This window comes from Vigna radiata, chromosome 5, assembly GCF_000741045.1.
Source record: "Vigna radiata var. radiata cultivar VC1973A chromosome 5, Vradiata_ver6, whole genome shotgun sequence".
NCBI lineage: Eukaryota > Viridiplantae > Streptophyta > Magnoliopsida > Fabales > Fabaceae > Vigna > Vigna radiata.
Genome location: NC_028355.1, coordinates 27961445 through 27973197, shown reverse-complemented (window position 1 = coordinate 27973197; position 11753 = coordinate 27961445). Strand labels below are relative to the sequence as shown.

At 32.0% G+C, this 11753-nt stretch overlaps 2 protein-coding genes and 1 long non-coding RNA gene across 4 annotated transcripts; 1 reads left to right on the top strand and 2 right to left on the bottom strand.

Moving 5' to 3' along the window:
• Positions 1–6005: 6005 nt before the first annotated feature.
• Positions 6006–6984, bottom strand: LOC111241697. The gene is made up of 2 exons (XR_002667975.1): positions 6837–6984; positions 6006–6474 (listed from the first exon to the last, which is right to left on the bottom strand). It is a non-coding gene; the product is annotated as an uncharacterized LOC111241697 (long non-coding RNA).
• Positions 6985–7078: 94 nt separating this feature from the next.
• On the top strand, positions 7079–10510 carry LOC106759655 (probable Xaa-Pro aminopeptidase P). Of its 2 annotated transcripts, none has more exons than XM_022781297.1 (5): positions 7079–7733; positions 8306–8409; positions 8601–8773; positions 9042–9209; positions 9443–10510. In XM_022781297.1, the coding sequence occupies exons 1-5, from the start codon at positions 7607–7609 to the stop codon at positions 9588–9590; spliced, it is 720 nt and encodes a 239-aa protein (XP_022637018.1). In that variant the 5' UTR covers positions 7079–7606; the 3' UTR covers positions 9591–10510. The 2 variants fall into 2 exon arrangements, with proteins under 2 accessions (XP_022637018.1, XP_014498424.2); XM_014642938.2 differs by having other exon boundaries at positions 7080–7733; positions 8955–9209.
• Positions 10511–10652: 142 nt separating this feature from the next.
• On the bottom strand, positions 10653–11371 carry LOC106759656. The gene has a single exon (XM_014642944.2). The coding sequence runs from the start codon at positions 11272–11274 to the stop codon at positions 10900–10902; it is 375 nt and encodes a 124-aa protein (XP_014498430.1). The 5' UTR covers positions 11275–11371; the 3' UTR covers positions 10653–10899.
• Positions 11372–11753: the final 382 nt, after the last annotated feature.

Sequence of the window (11753 nt, the reverse complement as noted above, 5' to 3'; positions counted from 1 at the left end):
TATTTTGTGGCCAACAATATAAACAAAATAATATCAGCATCGACTTAATAAATAAAATAATTAATCAATTAAATCTACTACAATATATATATATATATATATATATATATATTGACACGAAATAAATTAATATAATACAAAATAATAAAATAATATTTCTTAAACATTACAAATAATAATGATATATACATTGAAAATTTAATAAAAAAGAAAATATTATTTTTCTGCTTCAATTCATTCTTGTAGTGCTTTCTCACCTAATGTCCCATGTTTTCGTATAGAAACATTGACAAATTAAGTAAAATTACAATACAAACTACACAAGAAATGATAAATATATCAAAGTCACATATAAATATTGTCTGAATTAAAAAATGTAATCATATCTCATCATATATTTTATTATCCATAGTTTTTCATTAATATATACTCATTTTACTTTTTAAACATATATAAAAACTAAATATTTAATTCTTGGTGGTGATTATATCTCATGTTATAAATCATTAAATATCATGGATATTGCAAGACATATAATTAGATTTAGAAATTTGTTTCTTCTCATTATGTTTATTAAAAACTACAAAAAAAATAATATTACAAACAGCCAAAATCTATTGAAAACGTAAGAAATCTGTGTAATAACATTTTAATTAAAGCGCTCAATTTGTTCTAACTAAAAAGTGAATTCGTTTTAACTAAAGCACTCAATTTGTTCTACCTTCCTTCTATCATCTTGTCCCTTTATGATCTTCGACCCCTTCACTTCCTACATGCTAGCTTTTTAGTATTATTTAATACTATTTTCTCCTCTTTATTGTAAACACCTTACATACTTCATCATAATATTCCAAAAACACATCATAAAAGTTTCATAATATCGACTCTCAAGTGAACTACTAAACACTATCAACATTAAACCTGTCCTAATCAAAGTTGGGCCTAATTACCCCATTTGGTAGGCCTACCACTATATATTTGATGCTCTTTTTCTCCAACAAATTCACTACACAATTTTTTTTTATATAAATAATAAGATTGGATTTACACAAATAAGTCAAATCTTAAGTGGAAAGTTTGATGCTATTTTACCAACAAAATTTTAGTGATGGACAAATATTTTGTTAATAAAAGTTATAAACTATCGATAGATATTCATTACTAAGGAAAATATTTGTCGATAATACAAATTCTATTTTATCAATAAATTTTACTAATAGATTTAGTGTTGTCAAAATGAGCCACACAATCTAACTTGGCTCGGTTCACCATAGGTTGATCACTGAGTGAGTTAACCCAACTTAGCCCATTTATTAACGAGTCGAAAAAATTTGAACTCCCACCACAAGTTAGTAGGTTAAACAGGTTGACTAATTAGCTCACTTAATTACAAATTCTTTTTTTTTTCAATTCAAAAAAATAACAAATATTTTTTGTACTATACAGGATCTGCCGACAAGAGACTGGAGAGACAATCGGTCAAAGACGTGAGGACAGAAGATCGATCATCTGGACGAAAGTGTCGGTCGGCCTGGTAGGCAAACTGAAGGGCATTAATGGGTATTTAATGATCCACCGACAAGAGACTGGAGAGACGATCGGTCAAAGACGTGAGGACAAAAGATCGGTCATCTGGACGAAAGTGTCGGTTAGCCTGGTAGGTGTTGAAACTTTGGCAAGTGCACCAAATCGTTTTAAGTAATAAAACCGGTAAGACCGGATATCGTTTCCCAAGAGACTTGTTGCACTAGACAATCGTATAATTTCTAACTAACCTAGACTAAAGAATGCTTCCATAAATTGGGTTTTGGTGCAATTAAAGTAAATATGAAACATAAATAGTAAAAGTGATCTTTGACACTCAAGCACTTGGAAATGGTAAGATGAGAAATGATATGGAATGGTATTGTTGGGGGTATGATTTCACCTACTTCACTCTTATGCATAGAAAATCACTTCCTCTTCATTAAAATGTCAATATCAATCTACTAGTTTACTCAAACCCCAATCCCTTGGTAGAAAGAGTCTAGACTTCCTCATTAGACTCCAATCCCTTGGAAAACCTAATGATTATTTCCGCATTAAGAAAAGAGATTTTAAGACATCCAAAGGTCCTAGTTCTATCCCTAGATACTATTTTCTTTAGGTGTTTAACCTAAGTCAAGGTTTACCCAATATTTCCCAATATCAAGAAACCCTAAATCATGTCATGGGTAGCAACTTCACAACAAGCATTAAGAAAAGACATTAAACACTAGCAATCAATGAAAGAGGTATATATTCATTCAAAACAAAATTCTTTACATAAGAGTTTAGTGGTTACATCAATCCCCCAACAATAATGAAACTAGCTCTCCATGAATGGAGAGCTCAAGCTTACAACAATGATGGAAATGGAAGAAGGAAGAGAACCCAAGGATGAAGAAGGACTGTTCCCACAGCTCCTAGCTCGCTCCAAGAGCTCCCAATAAGAGAAAATGCGTCTGGGTAGCAAAAGATCCAAAGCTCTTCGCGTTTCTGAGTGAAATAGGGCAAATCTGCCCTGTCGGCAAAGTTGGTGCTCAAGCGCCCCAAAAATAAGGCACTCAGACGCGCGACAGCCAAACTAAGGAACTGATGCACTGGCATTCTGACCCACTGGCGCTTAAGCGCCCCTGAACCAGGGGGGCCCGAGCCTGATTTCAGCAGAATTCTGGTTCTTCATTTTTGCTGCTTTTCTTGGTTTCCAGTGCCTTCATTTGATGCATAGACTTCTTCCAATTACNTTAAGCACATAAAAGCAAGGATTAGTGAACAAAATATCTCATTAAAGCTTCGGGTGCAACCACTTAACAAACTAAAAGAAAACTAGGATTTACAAGGTAAAAAGTTAAGAAAGGGTTGACATTTTCTCTTGATTCATCACTGAAATCATGGTAAAATATGACATCATCAGTAGGCAAACTGAAGGGCATTTGTCAGTGGATCATATGCATATATATTACATTTATAAATGATTGGCAGGGTATATTATCTGGGATACACTCAATGTATGATGTTAAGGTAATTAAGGAGTTATATTGCATAAAAAATACTGCATTAATGGACATTCAATGGGATGGGCAATTGCAAAGCTTATAAATACAAGGCGAATGATCAGGTAAGACCATCTCATTCCAGAATTACATTGAGACCTCCTTAAGATACATATTTGACTTGAGCGTCAAAGTGTTTTCTACAAGTCTAACCCTAGTGGGTGATAGAGATTTGACGATCGGAGAAGAACAGTGACGAGTAAGTAAAGTGTGGTGAAGTAGTTCGAAGCGTAGGAGGAGCGGTTCAGGAAGAGTGTTGACCTTTGACCCCTTTTCAACATAAACATTTTCTAATTCAAATCTAAATAAAGGAGAAGGATCTTAAATTAGATTTATGATCAATAAACCAATAAAATTTCATTCACACAAAGATATCACAAAATCTCCTCAACAAAATTTTGAATGGCTTCATAATGATTCAAATTTGTTTTTGCATAAAAATTGAGTTACTAAGTAGAGATATGTGAATTTTTCATGTTACCTAATTATTCTATACAAAAATAATTTTACACGAACCTCCGTTTCAATATTTTATAAAATGACTATCTCAATAAAAAGTACTTATAGAAAAATTATGTAGGTTGATAAGTCAACCCGACTCACCACGGGTTCAACTTAGGTGAGTCAGGTTTTTAGTGAACTAAATTCAAAATTGATCCGTATTAAAATTTTAAATTTTTTTCCCATCTGTCTTAGACAACACTAAACGAATTTGACAAATATTTTTTGTCAATAATTGAAATTCTAAATTATGTTGGCAAAATTCATAAGTAAAATGGATATTATCGACAAATTTATTTTCATTCCTAAAATTTTGCAAGTAATTACAAAAATTCTAGTAGTGTCAAGTCAAATAAGTACACAAGTCTCTACATTTGAAAACCAAAAATTGAGTCTTGGTGAACTATGTTGATAGATGAACGAGTTTTTATCATTCTTCAATTTTCAACCTAGGTAATTAATTTAAGATTGAATTTTCACAATAATCATAATGGACTCTCACTATGTTATCTTAACAAATTTAGGTTCAAAACATGGCATTTGTGAAAATGAAAATAAAATTTCAAAGACAAACCTTCATTATCATGATTCCCAACTTGAGAGTTTATTTGTATACATACATGATAATTCTAGCTATATCATTTAGTAGTCAGGTCACAAAATTTAAATCCACCTTTCTTCTTCAATCTTCTAAAGCATCTTCTAAAAATAAAACAATAAAAAGGTTTCAAGTTTCGAAACCGTCTCAAATATCATAATTAACCGGAAAATATTACCTCAACAAGAGTGATGTTGAGAACAATTTTAATAGTACATCCTACTATTATGATTAACAATTAACTATATGTTATTTTCTGTTGTAATCGGACTAGAATATTAGAAGGACGTAAATACATACATATTCAGACAAGTATTTACTGAAATTGATGTTGTATTTTCCTTCTCTTAGCACGTGATGTGTGACAATTATGCACACTACCTTAAAAAATATTCTAGGCAAGATTGTCTTTCAGAATTTCTTTAGAATCATTTATTACATGCATAATTTTGTGTTACAAAATTTGGGTGGAAAATATATACACTTTTTTTTTTCATGTAAAATATTTTTCACACTTTTAAAAAAGAAAAAACTCCGCTTCAAATACAGGTAAATTAGTATGGGAAAAATTATCAAAAAAAATATTTTCAATACTTAAAAAATCATATACGTTTATATTGATTATATAATTATGTAATTTATTTTACAAATAAAAATTCTAAAAAAAAGTATAATGATTTTTTTAAGATTTTTTTTTTCATAAAAGTGAATTTGAATTTAAAATTTCATTATTTCACTCACCACTTTAACTCTTATTCTTACTTCTACTAGTTCTCACTTTTGCTTTAGTTCTAAGTCTCTGTCTTAATTATTTTTACCTTTATTTGTACTATGTTTTCATTAAATTTTTGTATGAATTGAGTTCAAATTTGATTGGTGTTGTGTCTAAATAAATTTTCTTTTTGAAAGATCTATCAGCATTATCGTCTACAACGATTCTCATAAAGCTGTACAACCATTTTCATAAACTTGGTATAATGTGATATTTGATATCTAATCTTTGATTTATTTTTATATGGTATTCATCAACTGCATATACAATCAGGTAGTCTTTTTTATCATTTTTGTTTCGATTTTATTTGGTGTTCATTCATCTTCACTTCGATTTTATTTAGTTTTGAATTGATGTGTAACTTTGATTTTATTTTCTTGGAATTTCATTATAATTTATCTATTGATTGAAGAAATTGATGGAGTGAAAATTATGAATAATTTGGCATCGCTATAAAAGTCAATAAGAAATGTATTTTGTTCCTCTGTTGCTTATTTACACCTTGAAGATGTGTAATAGGTATTCTGAATCACACACATTTTAAATAGAGATATAAATTAGATAAGGAGTAAATTTTTTTAGAAGAAAAAAAAATGTAATAATAGTCAAATTTTGATGTTTAAATATTTGTTCTATGCAATTGTAAGAGTTTAAATTTTGTTGTAAAAGTCATTTGCAATGCCATTTTTTTCTTTTCATATTAATCAATTTAAAGATACAACTAGAAAAAGAATAATATTATCTTAATTTTTTTAAAAATGATAAATAAAAATGAATACTAGTAAAAAAAATCATTAAAAATTGGAAAAAATATATAGTAAGTATTGAATGTGATCTAGTTTATCTTAATTTTCCACCATTTTAACATGAACAGAACTATTTTTGCAATCTTTTTACCTAAAGCATGTGGGGCTGACACATCTGTTTTACTTTCTTTATAACATATAAAAAAAACCACTTTCCCATTCTTTCTCTTTCTTTTTCCCTTTATTCTCTAATAAGTAGACCATGAAACTCATTCAAACACCACCATGAATTCTTTGGCCAGAAACTACTGTAATTATATAAGGTAAACAAATACCATAATATTTAAGAGGGTACTCAAATCAGTGATTAATTATACAGAAAGTATCTATTTCTAAAAACTGAAACTGATAAACAGCTTCCCTGCAAGAACAGATGACCCTTTTAAACAGAAACAGAAAATGAATACAAAAAAGGTGAAATTAAGGTGCAGAAATGGTGTTTGTGTGGAATAAAGTCAAATTCCTGTAGAAGCTTAAAAGAATGAAAAAGAAAGAAACCCATTTTCAATTTTAAACCACTTGTTATGCAGAAAGAGAAATTAAGGTGCATGTACCATATTTGGATTTTATTTAACATACACGTAGATGCATATATGAATTCCACTGCTTTTATTGGAAGATAATTGATTATAGAAAATTCAACTCATAAAATTGAAGATAGGTGAAGCTTGATTCTTTTGGCTTCTTTCATATTCATATGCAGATTTGGCTTCTTTCGTACCCCTTTTACAAAAAGGTTAAGTTGTTCAGATTTAAAGATATGTTTTGATAATATTATATATACTTAAATTATATATCTGGAGTGTGAGGGAGTGGCATTTTTATAAAGACATGTGATCAGGAAATGATCTCATCAGAACAAGTGAATCAATAACAGCAAACTTCATCAAGCCTTAAGTCAAAGATGATCATACTGGTGTTGGTTCATTAACATGCACCAAAAACTTGAAAAAGAAAGTCTCAAGAACAAAAGAAAGTCTCACATAAGAACGAACGATTTTGGTATACAAAAGAATTAGGTTCCTGCAACAAAAGAACGGTTCTTGGACTCGCAAAAAAGAACTTAGAAGAACAAAAAATCTTACACCGTCATCCTCCGAAGCTATTCGATAGCATCTTCCTTGTCGGTTTCCTTGAGAATTACCTTCGCTTTCTTAGCCTCTTTTGCCGCATCTTGAAGGCGGTCGTCTCTCACGAGCTCCTTCGCATAATCAAATTGAGCTAATGCCAGCGCTCGTCTGGCGTCATGGCGTCTACGCTTTGCTTGCTGCAAAGGCGTTGTTCCGCCAGCATTCGGTGGTGGATCCATGGTGAACAGATGATGATGAGTGAACAGATGATGATGAGTGAACAGAGTGAACAGATGATGATGACAATTTAGCTGGTCAACGTGCTAGGGGGTTTATTTTATAATGGAAAATGATACTTTGACACCAGATTTTTTACAACAATTTGACAACGACAGGTGTCAAAGTATCATTGGCTGTTCTGATTGAATTTTAAAAAAAAAAAACAGGTGAGGGGAAGGGCAATTTGGGAATGCGGTTTCTGAAATTCATTTGGTTTGGCGCCTACGAAAGCATTTTCCCTTCTGATGCACTAAAGTTATCTCTCTCTCTTGACCTAAGCTCTCTCTCCACGACTCTGCACTCACGGGACCGAAGAGGTGTTTCGTCATCTCCGTTCGGCATTGAAGTTTCGAAGGGTGACATTGAACGCTTTGTTCTTCCTCATTGAAGGCTTTCATCTCCGTCCGCGTGTTTGGAGGAAGTTTCGATAGGGGCAAGCATTGTGATCTTTAATCCAAAGGAGAGGTTTTTTGGCTGTCGCCGTTGTGGCTTGGTGGGTATTTTGTATGCCCTTGTTAATCGAAAGGTATCTTCTATCTCCGTTTAGGAACTCTGTAAGTGTCGGTCCACCATTGTCTACTCTTGCAGGCCAACGAAATCGGGTTTCTACATCGAGGAAGACCGGCATTGAAGGTTTGGCTCACCATATCACTGCCCTTTCTGTCCACCATATCACTGTCCACCATATAACTGCCCTTTCTGAAAAGCACCCATAACCGCTTAAAGGAGGTTTGGCTGTGTCACTGCTCTGTCATGTTCAATATTTTCCCATATCACTGGCCACCATATCATTGCTCTGTCATGTTCAATATTTTCCCTTTTTATGAACCATTTCATTTTTAGGGATGTTTCTTATGTTTCATTTGACTGGGTGATATTATAAAGTCTTATCGACCATGATTCTTTTTTTTTGGTTTATGGTGTGTAATCAAAATTTCTTGGAATCAATTAAAAATTATAGTTAGTTGTTATGGTTTTTAACATAGTTTTTCCAAAAATCGATACACCTTTCATGTATCACAGTTTGTTACTAGATGACAGTGTTAAAGCTCCTTGGTTCATGCTAGTTACTCTATTATGTTAAGTTAGAGTTTTTGATTTGTTACACTTGTCGGTGCTATCACAACATATTATGATTTGTTACCTTCACTCCACTGGGGAATTTTGTACTTGGTTTCCTGAATCTGTTGTATTGCTTGGTTTAGATGTTGCGTCAAAATTGTCATCTTTGAGATCAGAACTTGTCAATGCTGTCTCTTCTGTAATTGTCATCTCCATGCTTGATGAAATTGCATGGTTGTTGAACTTGGTAATGTATCTTTAATTATTTACACTTTCTTTTTCTTGATATAATGATGATTTGGTTTATACTGTTACATATCCCTATACACCTTCAAGATTTTATTAAAGTTGCTTGGATCTAAATCTAACATAAGTAATTTATGTTCTTTGCTAATGTTTCATTCAGTGAGAGTAACATTTTGACTTTTTCTTTTGAAGAGAGGCAATGATATTCCACATTCACCAGTTGTGTATGCATACTTGATTGTGGAGATTGATGGAGCAAAATTATTTGTAGATGATTCCAAAGTTACTGAAGAGGTGAGGNATCACTTNAAGAAAGCTGATATACANATCANGACATACNATTCAATTATATCTGAAATTGAAAGGTGATTATGGAAAATCCTTATTTTTATGCCCCCCATTTTCCCACTGTTTTGCTTGAAATGTTCAAGAATATTGTTGGAGACAGACTAATGTGATTTTATCTTTGATTTTGTCAATTAATTATGCTTACTACTTTTTAAAAGCATCATGGCTTTGGGAATTGAGCTTGATTTTCTTTTTAAGATTGGCAGCACAAAGTGTTGCTCTTTGGTTGGATACTTTATTTGTTAATGCTGCTATTGTAAATGCCTATGGAGCTGCCTGTGACAGATATTATCGGATTCGGGAGAATAAACACAAAACCAGGATAAATGGTTTTGATGGGTCTATTGAGAGCTCAGATGTACCCTTTGCTGTCCATAAAGTCTCTCCTGTTTCTATTTCAAAGGCCATAAAACATGAATCAGAGTTAGAAGGGATGCAAAATTTCCATTTAAGGTAACCCTATTTTGCCTTTGTCAGGATTATTGTTGATGGTTTATGCATGTTTCAATTTCTGTGCTTTAATGATCTGCATATTGGTGGTGGCTGCATAATTCATTCTTCATCAAGTTAGATATTCATAGATGTTTGATAAAAATGTTTAATTAAATTAGTGTACTTGTCAAACAAAAGGAGGCATACACACATGTCCGTAAGTACATATAATTATGCTATCTTTTCATTTCTAGGGATGCTGCTGCCCTTGCTCNNTTCTGGGATTGGTTAGAAACAGAAATTACCAAGGATAGAACATTGACAGAAGTAGAGGTTTCGGATAAATTTCTTGACTTCGCTCAAAACAAGCTAGTTTCCTGGATACTAGCTTTGACACAATAAGTGGTATTGTGGTTGACTGTCAATTTCTTTCTTATATTCTATTGAGTTATGGTTAAAGAAACATGAAAAGTTACTGCCATAATTTTTCTCACTTTATTTAACTGCCAATTATTTTAGGGGAAAATTCAGATAACATACCTCTTGCTATAAATATGGAATGTAAAGGACCACCATTTAGTAATCCTATGTAACCGAATATGATAATGATATTGAAATACATTGCTATTATTCCTCAGAGTACTTATATTTACCAGTATTTCGATTTATATTTTTACTTATATTAGTTGAAAATATAGAAATCGTGTACTTATTATGATGTGAATCTATCATATTAATAAATTATTTTATTTTATGAGAAATGAATACATACATACTCTCACTGCCCATTACAGTATTATGAAATGTAGGATTCATTATTATATATAACAAATACCTGGGTTAATGGATTTCCTACATACATCTCTTAAAGTTGACAATTAATTAACCTGAAGAGGTAATTGTAGAGAAGTTGATCTTCTCCTTCTGAAAGTGGTGTACAAATGTCCCTCACAAAAAAAGTCATATGGTCCTGCATAAGTCTTTTCTCCCATTCACAGCAATATTGTGTTTTATATGTTATTTCAAAAAGTAAAAGCCACACATATCAAAGTATATTTTAAACTTTTTAAAATTAGTAAGAATATTGAGACACCCACGTGAACTTTAGACATAAAATTATTAATTAATGAATACATATAATAATTTTACATTACTTAGATCTCCTTTGATTAGATACTGTATGGTGTGGGTATACATATAGTAAGTATTGAATGTGATCTAGTTTATCTTAATTTTCCACCATTTTAACATGAACAGAACTATTTTTGCAATCTGTTTACCTAAGCATGTGGGGCTGACACATCTTTTTTACTTTCTCTATAACATATAAAACCACTTTCCCATTCTTTCTCTTTCTTTTTCCCTTTATTCTCTAATAAGTAGATCATGAAACTCATTCAAACACCACCATGAATTCTTTGGCCAGAAACTACTATAATTATATAAGGTAAACAAATACCATAATATTTAAGAGGGTACTCAAATCAGTGATTAATTATACAGAAAGTATCTATTTCTAAAAACTGAAACTGATAAACAGCTTCCCTGCAAGAACAGATGACCCTTTTAAACAGAAACAGAAAATGAATACAAAAAAGGTGAAATCTCTCGTTTCATTAAAAACACTAAGAAGAAACTAAATTACAGTAATTACAGAGAAAGTCCATATGTGATGATGATGATGAAGATGCAGCAAAGAAGCTGACTGTTTTCACCTGGTGAGGAGAGGAAACCAGCGTTCTTGGAAAGAAGACTGGTAAGAAACCATGAAGAGAAGAAGAACAAGAAGGAAGCCAACACCCCAGGGAGTTCCACCTGCTCTGTGCAGTGACTCTCTCTCTGGCAAAGGAACCAGTGAAGACAAGACCCCTCCACCTCCTCCATAGTTGGAAATGAAGTGCACGACTAGCAGAAGCAGCAGTGGAGAAACCATCAGCACCAACTTCACTTGGTCCATGAAGCTCTCCATTATTGGCTCGTAGCTTGAGTACCATGAGAAACCGAGGAACATGAACAAGGTAAACAAGAAGAAACATAGGTGCAGAGGTAGAGCAGGTTGAGAATTTTGAGAAGAAGGGTAGGCCATTTTTCTGATCAAACTGTTGTTGGTCTTAGCAGCTGTTGCTGTTGTGGATTCTTTGAGGGAGATAATTATGCAGCAAACGAGGTTTTATATAGAGTTGTTAACATGCTAACTGCTGTCGAATCTAAGTAAAGTCTCAAGTTTTCTTTTTTGACTTTTAAGCTCCTATTTTAAATAACAAATTTAAACCTATATTGTAAATCAGTCTATATGCCTCATTTCTATACAAATTTTTATTCAATTTTATTCAATTATTCAATTTAATTTAACATGAGAATTAAGTTAAATTTAAAAATTATTTTTTAATATGATATCAGAACCGCAGTTAAATTTATTCTAACAATATGACATTTTATTACACCAGTTATCGGGTTGACCATTCACTAATTTTACTCTAATGTTCAAGATGTCTATATAAAGAAAGTGTGTTAAAAGTCTAAAATCATTTAAAGATAAGACTAATTCATATATAAATAGATGTG